At 36.2% G+C, this 16,853-nt stretch overlaps 1 protein-coding gene across 1 annotated transcript; it reads right to left on the bottom strand.

The window, feature by feature from the left end:
• Positions 1 to 1,523: 1,523 nt before the first annotated feature.
• LOC132033696 (VQ motif-containing protein 9) lies at positions 1,524 to 2,993 on the bottom strand. Its single transcript, XM_059423744.1, has one exon. The coding sequence runs from the start codon at positions 2,628 to 2,630 to the stop codon at positions 1,785 to 1,787; it is 846 nt and encodes a 281-aa protein (XP_059279727.1). The 5' UTR covers positions 2,631 to 2,993; the 3' UTR covers positions 1,524 to 1,784.
• Positions 2,994 to 16,853: the final 13,860 nt, after the last annotated feature.

Below are 16,853 nucleotides of genomic sequence, written 5' to 3'. Positions count from 1 at the left end.
AAATCATGAACCAAAAGAAATACAAATCACACAAGCTCCCCACGTCAGTCACACACTTTACCTTTATCTTTTTAATTAAAGACGTTAGCGACTTCAAAACAACATTTCTGGTTAAGACATCTAATGTTGATCAACAGAATTCACCATTGCACTTCAAACCACAAACTAGGAACTATCTCTAAGTGGCTTCCACTTTCCAAACCATGTACAACTAGGGGCAAGCCAGAGAGGTGGGGGGAGGACAGGAGGTTCCCATAAAGAGGGTTCATCTGAGTTCCATGGTCAGAAAATCACACTGTATATATAAAGTCAATTTTTTGCTTGTGTATATAAAAAAAGATGAACCTCCTAGGTAAAAATCCTGCCACTATGTACAACTGGCAGACAGTTTATATGTCCATGCTCATCAAGTATAATTTTCCCTTTGGAGTAACATAAATTGAACTAAACAAAAGGAGCAATCCGTTAGCAGATTCATAAATCTACAGTCTATCCTATGCTGCAACATCACTATCAACTTCAAACTCCATGTCAGGATAATCGAGACCCACAGTGTGTTGGGGGACAACCAGTAAACAGAGATTATCTGTGTGTATGGCTTCACTAACCACCATTTTACAGCAACCACAATACTTAAGAATCTAAAGCAATCCAAGAACAAAAAGGGCCAATTCCGTGAACAATGCTAGTGACAAACTCACAAACACTAGAAATAAGGCCTCAATTCCTCCACACCCTTATAAGTTGAAAATGCAATAGTCATGCTCTTCAAGACTTTACAAGCTTATGTTATTTGGACCCTCAAAAATATTGCCGCATCCGTGTCGGATTCTCAAAAAATGCATAGCTTTTGAAGTATCTGACTGAAATACCTCAATAAAGAGAAAGTACAAACTAGAAATGGCACAAAAGCAAATGCACAATCTAAACTTATTACTCTATAAGAAGAATACGCTCCCCTCCCTTCTTTCTTCTTTTTGATAAGAGTGGTGTTAGAACCAGTTGAACACACCATAGCTATTAAACTGGTATCTAATATCTTCGACTAGCATAGGCAACGAGTAAACCTACCAACCAACCAACCAAAGCTTAGAAATTGGAAACAAATCTCATCAAAAAAAGAAATTGGAAACAAGACCTAGCATTTATTGTCTTGTCGAGACTTGAACTCCAGGCTCCCATGATTTTTACCCACTTCATTCCCCGCCCATTGTGACACTTCCTTTATTTGTTCTTTCAACACAATTTAACAAAAGAGCAATAGTTGAGAAAAAGAAAGTTAAGTCAAAGCATATGATATGGCCAAAATTTACCAAATATCCAATTAAAGATGCCCTGGCAGCGGAAAGAAAATACATTTGATAGAACCCATCAGCAAGTACATACAATGAAACAACTCTCTTAGTACAACCAAAAACATTCTAAATCAACGGAACTTACAGATTAAAGTAAGTAGCAGCAGATCACAAAGAATCAGTATTCTACAATTTTCTCCATGAAGATAATAAGAACATATAGCTGAATGAACAAACAAAAAATTTCTCTCTTAATTGTCTTTAACATTCATGTACAAAACAAACCCCAAACTAACCATTTGATAGCTACATCATAATATTTGGGCATAAAAGACTCTACTCTTGAATATAATCCAATAATTCCCCCCAAAATATACATGTACAAATTATAAGCCAACTATAATCCTATCATAAAAATAAAAATAAAAAATAGATTTTTTAAAAACTCCTTACCTTTTTCTTTTCTTTAATGTTTCTATGAGAAATTCCTCAAATACCCTTCCACTTGGGACTTGCCACTGGTAGTGTCGGTGACAAAGGTAACTGTTGAAACCCTAGTTGACCTGACGGTGAAAGTAACAGACTTGGAGACAACAAACCGTACGGCGATTTCGGTGACGGTAAACACCCAAACGGTAACGGCGATGACGGAAAAGACGGAAACGGCGCCGTTTGTGGCAGTGGAGGAATATTCTGTTGATGCTGCTGAGGTGGCGGAAACGGTGGTTGCTGAGGTGGCGCGTGAACAAAGTTGTTCCACCGTGGAGCTAACGGTGATAATCCAGTAGAACTTTGCAGAAACCTCATGTAAGCTGAGATCGGCGATTCTGCTGACGCGTGTACTGACGGAAACGGCGGTAACGGAGATAACGGCTGAACGGCGTTATTATTAACGGCGTTGTTGTTTACGAACGGAGGTGGACGGTTGGTGATTTGAGCGAGTGGTGGTGGACGGATCCTCTGTAACCGTGAGCTTGGTGCTTTCGGTTGTTGTATAGGTGGTGGAGTTGATATCCTTTCATGTGCAGGTGAACCTGTTAGTTTCTGCACAACATCGCGAAAATCACTCTTGTTTATGTTGTACACCGGTGGCTGTTGCTGCGGCTGAGGAGGAAGTGGCGGAGGCACGTGTTGATTCTGCGGCGGCGCGTGGGGGTTGTCGAAGAGAGGGGGTTTGTTGTTTCTGATGGGTTTAGAGATCTTGTGGGAGATTTTGTTGAGGTGTTTGAGATACATGTCTCTGTTACCACTGCTATTACTATTACTACTTGTAGCAGTAGTAGCAGTGGAATCACCACCTTCACCACCAGAAGAATTACAGCTTTTATTATCCATATTAACAAAAATAGAGAGAGCGAATACTCTTTTCTCACACTAGACCAGTTCAACTTGTTTCTCTCTCTAGAAATGAGGTTATTAGTGGGTGTATATAATAATAATAATAATAAGAGTAAGAGTATTTATTTTCTTTCCTTATCCCGCAGACTTTTTAGTGACCATAGATAGGAGGGACAGACATAGGAAACAAAAGAGGGTAACAAATTAGATATTATGCCTTTTTTATTATTATTAAAGTAATCAAGTTGTAAGATTCAAACTTGATACAGTAAACATGTTCTTTTTTCCTATTTCAGTAAAGACCAAAGGACGAAAAAGTAAGTGAATCAAAGAAGAAAAAGAGAGAACATATTTGCTTTAGCTTTTGGGAAATGGGGATTTATTTATTTAGCGAAGAGAAGGTTGGGGGGGTAAATGAAAGGGTTTAAACAAAATTCGTGTGTGCAAAAGAGAAATAGAGAAGAGATGATGAATTGATTATGATGATGAGGATGCGTGTGATATCAGTTCTTTTTGGTTGCTATGATAAGAGTGGGGTGGACTGGTGTGTGATTACGTTGTATTTTTGTCTTCTTCTCGAGTTCAACTCGCATCACGACTCAGTCTAGTGATTTCGTTGAATAATATAATGGTAAAAATTCAAATGCTTGAAAACAGCCCTAAACTTTTTTATTCGGTCTAAATTTAAAATGGTCTAAATTTATTCTGTCTAAATTGAAAAAGCTGATTTCATCTCATGATTTTAAATTGCATGTCCAAACGCCTACTAATTATTTCGATAGACTTGATTATTTGTTATCGTTTATCCCTACATTTTAATATGGCAAAGAGCGTAAAAGTGCATTATATTGTAGACACTGTACGGATATTTTTAATCGTTAATCGACACATAATTATTTTGCCTTTCTTCTGTTATCTCTTTTTCGTATTCGTTTTAAAATTAACATTAGTAGGATTCTGGGACAATGCTCTCTCTCTTCGAAGATAGGGGTAAGGTTACTTCTACCTTCTATAGCATCACTTTATTGAAATTACATTTTATGTTGTTGTTGTTGACACATAATCACAAAGAATAAGTTATCTGTTTTAGACAACTAACTTTTTCAATTAAACTAAATGTATTAAAAAATTGGTTTAAATATCTGATCCAAGTATGATGTTTTTGATTCCTCTAACTTGAGCTTGTGATTAAGTTTGATACAAAGTTTTAGTTTAAACTCATTTGACATTACGTTCAAGATAAAACCAATGTGAAAACAAAAGAATACAATATTTATAGATACTTGGAGTAATGAAATTTATATTTATTTAAACTAGTCGACTCGGTCTTACTTGGAATTTTGGAACAATTTTACTTCGCTTTAACTAAGATTTAGTAGGTACTAAACGTTGTGTGCGTTTTAAGGATTGTTTGGACATAGACATTTAGATTGTGAAATTCAGATGACATGATATATGTCATTAAATTCGAAATAAACAAGAGATCTAATTTCTCTTCAAACCAACTTTTCTTTCCACTAAAAATCCAATTTTGGTTGGGTATGCTAATAAAGTTGCAAACAGTAAATATTTATTGATGAGCAAAAATTATTTACACAATTAGACTAGTTTAAGAAAAAAACTTCAGCCAATTTTCTTTAAATCATTAAAGAAGACCTTAAAAATAATAAATAACATATTATAACTCATTAAATCATATTACTAGTGTAGAATATTTTTACATTATGTGTATAACTTAAATCAATTAAAATTATATGCAATCAATTCTCACCATCCGAACGGTCTTATTTTTCTCATTCGGTATTATTGATTTATGGTCCAATTTGGTTGGGCTTTAAAGAGCAAAATAAAGTTAATACTTTACTTCATTCCGAGGCAATAAATAGCTTTCCATTTTTTTCAGATTAGCCGTTGGGAATTAATTTTATTCTTGCTTTATGAGCTATTGTAAATAAGTAATAATGACCCTTGGAAGTGGATTTGTTTCCAAGAAGACATGTAATTTACTGCAACCAAATTAAGATTACTTTCATTTGCATTGGTTAAATTACCAAAGGTTACAACCCCAATGGCTATAACCAGCTTTCCTAATTTGATTAGATTCTGCATTATTATTGGATTAAAGTAATCTTTGACTATTGAGTCAAATTAAAGTTTGATGACTATTTTCACTTTTTCTTTTTTGTTTCTCATCCGGTGTCCGGTACGCGCACTGGAGCCCGACTAATCCGGATTCGTATCGGATAGTCCCACATTGGGGGGCTAAGCACTCCCTAACAAGGGTGACTTCGAATCCAAGGAGGCTCGAATTCAAGACCTCTTGGTTAACAACGGAGTAATACCAGCCACTGCACCACAACTCTTGTTGGTATTTTTTCAAATTATTGAAACAGTAGCAAAGCATCAAAGGTCCAAAGGATTTTTCATATCAAAATCCTATGCAAAACACATTGTTTGTGCTAGATGAATTTGCGCAGGACATGTCAATCTCCAGTGTAATATGTTTAGTACAGCGTAAAATGTATTTTCAAATATTATTTGTTTGATAAAATTGTTTTTCAGTGTTTGATCATTCGAAATGGTTGGGTTTTTTTCATCAATTTAACTATCTAATAAGCATGAGTCCCTTGGACGACCAAGGGTAATTCAGTAAATGTGGCTTTGATCCTCAGGGGTATTTTCGGTATTCTACAACACACTCCAACAATCTGGAATGATCCATATTTAAAAAAAAAAAAAAAATCTCGAAGCATACATCAACCTCTCAGAGCATCCATCTTCCGTCTTTCCTAATTTTACACTAATACTCAACCTAATTCTAGAAGCTTTTCAATCTCTTCATCTTCTCAGCCGGGTCTTCCAATTTCAGGTAAAGCTTCTCTCAATTTTCAGGTAGGTTGTGTAATTTTTATTTCTTTTATTTTGGTGACTATTTGTTTGGATATAATCTTATGTGGGTCGATTTATTTATTTGAAACAAGATTGTTTGGAATTGATAGCTTAAATAGTGGGAAGTTTCCTTCTTGCTCGTACCTCAATTCTTTTTTAATTTTATTTGATGAGTATCTGTTCTTGTACCAATTCTTTTCAAATTTCTCAACGTAGAGAAAGGGATAGAGTTTTGGAAGGTTTGCTATGAGTGAATGTAGTTCTGATTTGGGTAGATAACGATGAGCAAACAGATTATTGAGTCTATTTCTGTATCTCTGGTCCTGCCTACTCAAGTTTTAATGGAGCTTTTTTTGGCACCCCCGTGCTTCAGCCAACGACCGCTGCAGTTTCTTTCTTTTCAATTGCGAATGAACAGTAGATGTAGAGCAAGAAAGAGAAGAGTGGAAAAGGAAGGAGGAAAATAAACAAAGCTTCTCGCTCAATTTCTGCTGAAAATTTTCTTTCAAGATCTCCTAATAGTTTCCAATTTCTTGGCTGTTGTTGTCCTATGGTGGTTGATGACATTATTCTGTTATAGATAGAAGGAAAAGTTCTAATTTTTAGGTTGAAAAAATCCTATATTTTCTCGTTTTGTGGTTTTAGAACCAAATAAAAACCGAAGCGTCTCTATTTTATATACATATCCAACAGAAGACACTTAAACGTGATCCAAACAAACAAAAAGCGTCGGTTGGAGCGAAAACCAAGTCCTCCCCTCAAGAAAATGGTCCGATCATCTCATTTTTAGTTTTGAATCGTAGTTCCTCTTCGTATCCTACGATACCGCATTTTCTAATGTTTCTTCATTTTTGGATTTCTACGAAGGTTTTCTATTTCATTTAATTGTGTACGGTCTAGACTTTCGCCTTTGTAGGTAAATTTTTGCTACATTCTCTTCCTTTTTCATTTAATTTCTTTTGGTTTCTTTTTGTTAGAGAGATGTGAAGGATGAAGAATTCAAAGTGAGCAATAAATTTCTATTGCCGCAGGTTTTAAAACATCATCTTGAACCTCAACCCTTGCAACCGCAATACTACAATCATTGGATCAAAATATGTGAAAACAATTTCGCAGGGGTTCTTCCCGCTCAGCGCATTGACCAGAGAAGATTTACTCACATAAATAAACTTACGTCACCCTATTTTAGATCCACTCCACTCTACGGGGTTTACTTCAACGATACGCTAAACTTTTGCGTCGAAAATGCAGCTTATATTTCCGTATTCCTTATATAGAGAATAGTACTACAAGACCTACGCTTCTCTTTCCCGTGAATATTACCGTTTGAATGCCACAACTAATTACGACGTGGTCACAATTTTTATATTAATTATGACATCAAGATGTAATATACATCGAGGATGTTAACTCGTTGCTTCTATTTGAAGGAAGTCATTATGCACCAAAGATTCCTTTTCTGGGCTTTATCAATGAGTTTCTAATTTTTCCCACTACAAAGAATCGTGAAGATGGATATTATTTGCCTTTTCCTCTTATTTTCCAACCATGTACATGTTAATTTACTATGAATGCATAATAGATTTGAAGTGGCGAGGAAGTTACACCGATTTGTAAATATCATTATAAACCCTATCTCGTCACTATGTCGGAGCTTACTCTCATGGTATTGAAGTTTCTCATATTTTTAATAGATATTGACATTTTTTAATTAATAATGTCTACAACAATATAATTGACTCGCAAATAGAATTAACTTCACTCACATGTAATGTAATTGATTTACAGTATATCATCGACAACAAAGATAGCACAACAATACAGATTTCATCCACCTTATCCACAATGTCAACAACTACAAGCATGGTATTACATTACTTCTCTCTATATTCTACCTATTTTTCATTAGAATTAATATTCTAAATAGTTGGAGCTTTTGTTCGCATTAGGTGGTCGCAGAACAAAGGAAACATCACCTCTTTCACTACGTTGAGTACATCCAGATTCGGATCTCTCATCTCTCGTTTCAATGAATGGTTATAGTGCTAATTGCAAACATTCAATCCTGTGAAGACGTTAGTACATTGTTTTATTCATAGTTTCATATTAGAGTCCATTCTCACAATCATTAGTCTCATCTCCTAATACAAAGTAGATACATTCTACATTGAAGCAAAAATATCCTTGCCAAATACTTTGTGTCTTTCCGTGTTTTGAATTGTTCAAGCTCGTGACGTTAAGTACGCAAGACATCCAAGAGAAAAATTCACCGCATGAATTGTAATAAGCAAAGTATGTTGGTTCCCAGTATTTTTTGGATCTATTTTCGTAGACATTTTTACACCGTCTCGCAAAAATCTTTTTACTCTCAACAACAACAAATATTAATTTTATACATATAATATTATATGTCGATTTGATGTGAATCTCAAAGATGCCTCTAGCTCAATAATCGGGATGATTATGGACAAAGAAGGAAAAAGTATTATCTCATCGTTGTGCCAGAGATTTTACGAAAGTTAGTTTCACCAGGTACAACTGTAAAGAAACAACTTATACATAATCACCTCCTAAATAAACTTTCAAAAAAATTAAACGTAATTTTTTCCCTAGAACGCAGAACTCCGCTCGTGGAAGATTTGGCAAATTTGACCGTAAGCTATCTCGTAATCGTTGAAGAAGCCATTTGGCCGTGCTTCATCCACATCATCTTCAAAATTGTATATCCAAATACAAGATTGAAAAGAAAGCATTATTCATTCTTCCTTAAAGACCAAATTACGCATCAATCAATATCAAATAAAGCAAGAAAAGGAAAAAAGAACATGTATCTTCCCATGCATATGCAAAAACAAAGCCGCCAACCGAACAAAGGCGACCGCCCGCATGAAATGTAAACTGAGCCAAATAACCTCAAAGAAAAGGAAACCAAGGTCACTAACACATTTCTTCTTTCTCAATATTTCTATAAATATATATATCACAACTTTCTTTAACAACTATCATCTTCTTTTTACACAGGTTAACCAACTACTTTTGCAACCACTTTTGGCTTTCATGGAACAAAGGTAATTACAACGAAAATTCTTATCATTTATCACTTGGATGTTTCACCTACTTCATCTCAAGTATTTTGGTTTAAAGTTGCGATCTTTGTTTGGTAATCTTTAGGAAATTTACTTCCCTTAATTTATGTCAAAGATTCAGACACCGATATCGGTGATCCTTTATTAGCCGATTGCTTAATTTTCCCCCTCTTCCCAACAACTACTCACTAAATTTTTTTAAATACATATTTTAATACACCGAGGTTGGGGTTTGGGAAGCCTCATCGAGCCCTCTTACTCGATTTAAACGGGCAACAAAAGGATGTTTTAACAAACTACTTATGTTTACTTGTCTTAGAGGTTTGAAAAAAAAAAAAAAAAAAAATTTTAAGTACGTAGAAAAAGGTCGCCGGGTTCGCTCGGCTCGGTTACGGGGTCGGGTGCCCATCACACCCTAGTAAGATCGGGGGTGTGACAAAGTGGTATCGAGCGAGGTCGGTCCAAGGGTTGTCGCAAAGTCGTGTAGGTAGAGTCCGTTTATGGGTGTGAAGCCGGCCACATTTATAAACAGGAGGCTGCGGGGCATCTAGGAATTATTGACCTTCTTTCTGTCATTAGATCGTGCGATAGAGCCAAGACATAGGAAATAAGATTCCTTATATTAATCGTCGATTTCCGGAGGCGCCCAGTATCGGCGGAAAAAGGCAAGGAATGATATGGAAGTCAAAAGAGGTGAGGCTGGATAAATATATTTGTTCTGTTACGTGGAGCTGGGCGCCAGACAGGAAATAGTCATACATGCGGGCGGACGGTGAACATCAGGAATTAAAAAGGGCAAAACAGTCATTGTAGAAGAAAGGGCGTATTACGAAAATATCTCGGAAGTTGTAAAGTTTTGATTGGCTTCAGATTGAGTAATAAAAGGCATACGAGGAAGTAGACGCGAAAATATCAGTGTTAAGGTACCAAATTCCACCAAAGTCTCGGGGTTAAGCGTGCTCAGATGAGAGCAATTTCAGGATGGGTGACCCCCCTGGGAAATAAACCAAAAGTTCTACAAATTGAGATACAAGGAACAAATGAACAGTTAAGAGTAACCTAGGGAAAACTAGAATATATGGATAGATGGAGACCTTAAGAGGACGCGTAAGACGAGGTGGATTAGTTCGGAAAAGAGACAGGAGGTGTGTCACAGCTCGGGAATTAGGATAGGCTTGAATAGCGTTGGAGAGTACCTTGTGGGTTAGTTGATAGTAAATGTATATATATATGCAAAGAGATGAAAATGTGTACCATGTTCGGAAAAGAAAGAGAGTGAGCAGCTGGAAAATAAGGAGATCAGGATGCCGGAAAAAGGTGAGAAGTAAAGAGTTCCCGATATGTGAGGCATAGGATTGGAAGGAAGGCGAGGAATAAGGTATCAACAAAAACTTCACAAAAGGACTATCGGCATATAAGGAGCCCCTTAAAGGGGGGGAGACCGAGGAGTTCGATTAAGAGGAAAATAAGGTAAAGGATAAGAAACGGGCATGAAGAAGAGAGCAGCTAAGGAACCCCCTCCCGAAGTGCTACAAGACCCCACGAGGTCAGTTGAACATTCGAGGACGAATGTTCTAAAGGGGGGGAGGATGTTATAGCCCGTATTTGTGTGTTCAGAAATTTCAAAGTCGTCGTGGAAAGTTAAGGGCGAGACCATTTTCAAAAAATTATTTTAGTGTACAAGTTGGTTGTGGATATTATTTACGAATAATATTGTATAGAAATATTGAGAAAGGTCAAGGGTAAAAAGGGAAATTCGCAAAGTGGTCAATGGAAATAATGTGGAAGGCTAGGGGTAAAATGGGAATTTCGCCAAGTTCATGAAAAGTTCAAGAGAAGGCCACATGGTCACATGGTGTGTGGTGTATGCCATATTTAATTAATAAGGGTAATTTTGCATGTGCATGGTTGAGGCTTGCAAGAGAAGACAATTGGTCTTCTTAAATTAATTTCAAGAAAAATCAAGAAAAAGGTGGAAAATTCTAGAGAAGGAAAAAAAGAGAGCATGAGTCCATACTTGAGGGACTAAATAATAAATATGGAAAGTAGGGGGAGACATGTATATATATACTTGAGGTCATCTTTTTAGTTGAAGAAATAAGAAAGAAAAAAAAAAAAGAAGATGAAGAGAGAGATATAGTAGTGTTCGGCCATGGCTCCAAAAATGGGAGCCATGGAAGATGATCAAAATATATTATTTTCTTCCACTTTTCCTACCTAATAAAAGGTCCTCTACAACGTGGAATAATTGTTGGAACAAGAGAATCATCCGTTGTGCCATTATACAAGCTAGCCGAAGTGAAGAAGTGGAGAGGAGGAGGTAAGATTTTATTCTTATTTTCATATATTATGGATGGTTTGTGAGTGTTGTGAAGTATGGAAATGATGGAAGTCATGAATATGTGGATGTTGTAATATAGCCGTGTGCATGTAGTGGTGTGTTGGAATGATGGATTAAGTGTATTTAGCATGTTTGTGTGTTGTTGTAGAGTGTAGAAAATGAATGAGATTCATGAAGTTATGAAATGGAGGTTGTATATATATATATATATATATATATATATATATATATATATATTGTGTCGAGCAAGAATGGTGAATCAAGTTACTTGGTATTTTAGTTGTTGTTTGTTGTGGATTCTATGATATAAAATGAAGACTTAATGATCCAAGTTGAAGTGATCATCATGTGGGCTGATTTGGAACATAATGCGAAGTTAACATAGTTGCTTGAATTTATGGAAGTAACGTTGCCAATGTGTGGATTGTTGACGTAGTATATGAACTTGGAAGAAAGAAACATACTATTGTTGTTTTTATGGAAATTGGTAGTTTCGGGTAAAGTGGCATATGGTTTGGAGTGTTTTCAATATTGTATAGATTATTTGAAATGCTTGTAAATCGTGTTTAGATGGCCTCGGATTAACGCTTGAGTGTATGATCAATGGTGTTGGTTGGAAGGTACGTAGTTAGTTGAATATGAATGAAATGTTGGCGAATTGTGTAGATAGAAATTATTAATGTTAGAATGTGTTTTGAATTACCTATGGATTGTTGGCATTATTGTTGATATTGTGGCCGAGTTCCATTCTCGGGTTGTTGTTGTTGAACCGGGCCGAGTTAGAATCTCGGGGATGGCGCATTTACAGGGGAAATGCTGCCGAAATTTTGGTAGCCAAGTGTTATTTTAAGAATCCAATTCAAAAGGGCACTAATCAAAGTTTGGTAAATGTGACCAAAATGTAGATTCTGGCGAACTTGGAACTTGAAGTTGGAGTAGCAGGAGGAGCGGAAAGAGGTATGTAAGACTTTATTTCCTTTCTTTGGCATGTCTTAGACGTATAGGCTTGATTTCGCGCCTTGGGGACTTTCCTAACCCTAGAAATCCGTGATTGAAATTCGCTACTATTCACTCAGTAGAATTGAACCCAAAGTGCATGAATTGTGAAAGAAATGTCTAAATCCCCTGGAACTTGCGAGAATAAGACTCGATTACCCTAAGACTTCCCTAAGTAATATCACGGAACGTAATATACGTAAGTTGTGTATGCCGCCTCATTCGATCGAGGCGGGCCCACTATTCCCGGATTCCCTCTTAATGTTTCATTAGGTTACTGCCGTGCTATAGTCAATGAAGGTTTTTGATCATCATTCCGACTACGCAACAATTACTATTTAATTAAACCCTTGACCTCAAAGCGTGATTTTCCTTCCTAAAAGTTTACAAATGTTTTCCAAAATATCCATTTTTCTCCAAAAACCAAGTTTTCCAATATTGAAAGCCTTAATGACTAAAACGATGACTATGTTCCTATGATGTTAATGATAACGGTGATGTAAGGAAGAGAATAAGCCTACGACGAACGAGACAAGAATGTTTCCATGACAAAGAGCCTTAAGTTAAGAATCTAATGCGAGAGCATGAAAGCATTAAACTAGTCCTTGATCTCAAATTCTATTCTTTAGCTACAATACTATTTTTCTAAAGGTTTCAAAGCTTACAAATTAATGTATATGATGTCTATGATTTTATTCCATGTTCTCTTTTAATGTTATCTTCCTATTGTTAGTCTCGTCTTAAATTAATTATTCGTTCAAGATGAGGCGTCATGAAGCCGATGGTGGGGCCAACCCAATGGTGGGGCAAACCCAATGGTGGGGCAAACCCAGTGGTGGGGCAAACCCAATGATGAGGCAAAACTCCACATTGGTTTAGGCTAATCCCGCCTTTGGTTTAGGCTAATCCCGCATTGGTCTAGGCTAATCCCGCATTGGTTCAGGCAAATCCCATATCGGTTAATGTTGTCCCGGATGCGGGCTAATGATGTTATGTGATGCAGACAGCCTATGTATGTATGTATATAAAGAGTAACGGTAAGCATGCACGACTCCGCTTTAAGAGGCACTCAGATGCACAAGACCATTTCTACAGCACCTGCTATGTTCTACGGTCCCATTCCGTTACTACTTATGAGTACGGTTTTTACTATGTCGCTACTCGTAGCTATATCTCCTATTATATTACTATTCATGTCTTACATACTCAGTACAATGCTCGTACTGACCCCTCTTCTTCGGGGGCTGCGTTCATGCCGCGCAGGTACTCCCAGATGGATAGCAGCCAGGACAGAAGATGCTTCAGCGAGGTTGGCAAGCTCCACTTGTTCTGGAGTGTCGCCGAGTCAGCGTACATGTGCCAGGATTTTCGAGTACAGATAGAGACTTTGCAGACAGAGTCGTGGGTTTCGGGAATCAGTTTGTATTTTAATACAAGTTGTACAGTTACATGCTTTACTTGATTTAAAGGCAATAAAAGACTGTTTTAGTAATCGTATTGTATATACTTGACTTAGAGGTTCAAAAAAAAAATTTTAAGTACGTAGAAAAGGTCAGTGGGTTCGCTCGGCTCCGGTTACGGGGTCGGGTGCCCATCACACCCTAGTAGGATCGGTGTACTATATGAACAAATTAAACATAAAGATTACCCGTGTTTAAATTTTTTAAGTTAAGAAACTTCATGAAACGCTTCAAGAATAGATGTCTAACAATAAAGAAAGATAGACAGAACAATAAAAGAATGATAAGACACAACCCAAATAGAAAAGGCAACGAAACATACATATCCTGGTACCAAAATAGTGTGAAAAATCTTGGCCGACATATCACATACAGAGAAATGACACTTGGAAAAAAAAGGCAGCACCTCTAGGACGAGGTCGAGAAGAATATACTGCGAGAATATCTTATCTCTCCGAAAATTCTCTTGTTCGGTCCATTCGCCCCAAAAGCCTGTTCGATGCTATTTTCTTCGCACATCTTTTTTTTTGAACCCAAAGGAGCACTTTATTTTTCTATTAGCTAATGTGGGGACACGCAAAGAACAGCTATTTTCGTGTCCAACATACTTTTGTTTACTATTTCAGGATACATTTAAAGAGTTACGTACATTAGGGAACTTCCTGTAAATCACCAGATCAATGGTAGGGACATATAATGAATAGTATAACTTATACTGTTGGGCGAAACCTAACATACATGCTTCAATTTGTTCAAGTATTTGTTGGGAACTCATTTTGTAGATGCTTTGTGTATTCCATGTGACTTGAGGTTAAAGTTGTAGTATTTCTTTTATTATTATCAGTTCATCATAAACCTTTTTCTAACTAAACTCTACAACAGTTGTATAATTTTACGGCATGTGAGAAGGTTGAAATCTATACTTTGTTTGGAATAAAGCCGAGGAGACAATATCTTTTATATTTTTGTGAATTGATTGGAATTGCTCTGAACTACAGTTTAGTAAGTTCAAAAATTAGTAAAACATACTGCTAAGCGTGGCCATTATGAACTCTGAAACAGTGTTGAAAAGAAAAATGAAACAGTTTTCTTTCTTCCTTCTCTTGTGTTTTTCATGAGTTAGTGTTTTTTTTTTTTAATGCATATTATCATTTTATATGATTTATTCTTTTTTTCCTTATTTTTGGAATAGGTTGTCAATAGCAATTAAATAAATGTTATAATCTCATTAGCAAGAGCCCAGGACCAAAAAAATAGACCTCCATTAACAGTAATTTCATTCATAGCTTGTACATGGAAATAAACTATGGTCTGCTTGGTAACTTGTAAGCAATGCAGTTCTTGCACCAACAAAAAAGACATGTAAATGTGTGCATAACACAATTAACTCGCATGCATGTATATTTGGGCGGCCTCAAGCTCTGTTATAAATAGCCGAAATCACTACGCTCTCGGAGTATTATTGTTACAAGAAACTTCATTTTACCTGAGTATGGTTACATGGACTAGATCTTTCAAGATTCACTAGAAACACTGATACCATACTGGAGGCTTTACAACTTCTGCATTTGTATTTAACCTTCTGTAATTTTAATTTTGTAAATAACACAGCAGTCTTGACATCAATGAAATACCATTTACCCTATCAAAAATCACTAGAAACTTGTCAAACTCCAATGTCCAATCAGTTGTGACTAAAAACGTTCCTTTGATTTTTCCTTTTTTTCACATTTTAACACACTGAAATGTAATTATTGTATTGCTATCAGTGATGAAATCTGCTAATGCATTACATTGTGTGCTTATGAGTCTTCAGACACATTTATCCATAAAAAACAAAGGATTATGTATGAAGAGATTGTTTACATTGATAGCTACTAAAAATATAAGTTCTCTTTCCAATTAGATGTGTGGGAACATGATCAAGTATTTGAAGATGTTTTAAATGTGGGAAGCACCGAAATTTGATTGTTAAATCCTACTATGACAAAAGAATTGGAGGATGTCCCAGAAGTGAAGGCGGAAGTCTATCTCGGTACATTGTGTTTTTTCCTTTAGCCAATTACTTAATCTTCTAAGTTGTTTTCTAATTTAACAAAAGATGAGCATGATGTTGTTTGGTTCGTTGCTAGAGAAGGGCAAGCCATACGAATGACTTGATGTGCACGCGGTATTTTGTAGTAGGTACGTGAATTTCCCTCGTATTTTTGGATCATATTATCAAGTTCTAGGCTCGTAAAGGAATTGGTAGAAATATAAGTTCATAGTCCTTGCAATTTTTATGTGAAAGGTCTCTTAGGATTCATTTCTTTACCAAGCCATTTTTCCTCTGGTTCTTGTGTTATCTATTTTTGCTTTTCCTTATGGGGTTTCTCTTGTGACCCTTGGTTTCCTGGGAAAAATACTGCAAAAATAGTTCTGTGTTCGTTCCTTCCGTCATTCTATCCTAGACATGTTCTACGCATTTTCTTCGATTTTTGCATCTCGACGGATTCTGTAATTGTATTAAGCTTTGGGAATTACCTTTTCTATAATAATTCTTGTGGGATTTTGCTATTTCTCTATACGGTATGGTTTGGACTTTGTGTTCTTCTCTATTAACATTTGTTCTATCCTTTGTACCGGTAAAGTCTCATTAAACTTTCTTTATGTTTGGAGCACCTGGACAAAGTTTATTCCTTCAATTTGTCTTTCATAAAGAGTTTTTATCTTTATGCATACTTATGTTCCGTTGGGACAAATTATGTACCCCAACCTCATACTGTTGAGCACCTTTCTTTGTACTTTTAGCTTTTGCAACCACTACTCCGTAACTTTGTTCCAAATGAATGTAATATACTATGAACCATGTTATGTTAATATTTAGTTTAATCATCTCTCCTTTATTTGCATCTCAGTAGTAACTAACGCCCGTGCCTTGCACGGGCACAAACCATCTAGTATATATATATAAGTGGAGAAAAATAAGGCGTAATTATTCATTTATAGCAAATTCTTAATTCATATTACTTGCTTCAATCAACATTTGTCAACACTGTAGGGATCTAGTAGTTCAGTTGGTTGGCTACCTGAACTTTCATCTTGTTAGTGAGTGTTCGAATCCCCACGTTGTAATCCCCTCCCCCATTTCCCCTTCCCCTATGTAATAAAAAAATATTAATAACATTTATCAACATTTCGTGTCTTATGCCCCATATTTATTCTAGAGAAAATGGTCAAATGCCCCCTCAACGTTTATTCGGATTAATTATGATGCACCCATCCTTTACGGGTGACCTATTATCCCTTTGACTATTTTTTAAACGGAATTATTACCCCCCTGAAAGGCTACCACCAGATCTGTATTTGAGTGGTGAAATGCACGTGCCTAACGTGTATTTTTTCACTTTACTTTTAACTTCGAAATTTCTACACCAAATAAAGCTAATCCATCACCAAATGAAGCCAT

This window comes from Lycium ferocissimum, chromosome 10 (genome assembly GCF_029784015.1).
Source record: "Lycium ferocissimum isolate CSIRO_LF1 chromosome 10, AGI_CSIRO_Lferr_CH_V1, whole genome shotgun sequence".
Lineage (NCBI taxonomy): Eukaryota > Viridiplantae > Streptophyta > Magnoliopsida > Solanales > Solanaceae > Lycium > Lycium ferocissimum.
The sequence above is the reverse complement of the archived record's forward strand: the minus strand, read 5'-3'. Positions and strand labels throughout refer to the sequence as shown.

Coding starts and splice junctions, on each gene's coding strand:
- LOC132033696 (XM_059423744.1), bottom strand. CDS start 2,630: ATGGATAATAAAAGCTGTAATTCTTCTGGTGGTGAAGGTGGTGATTCC.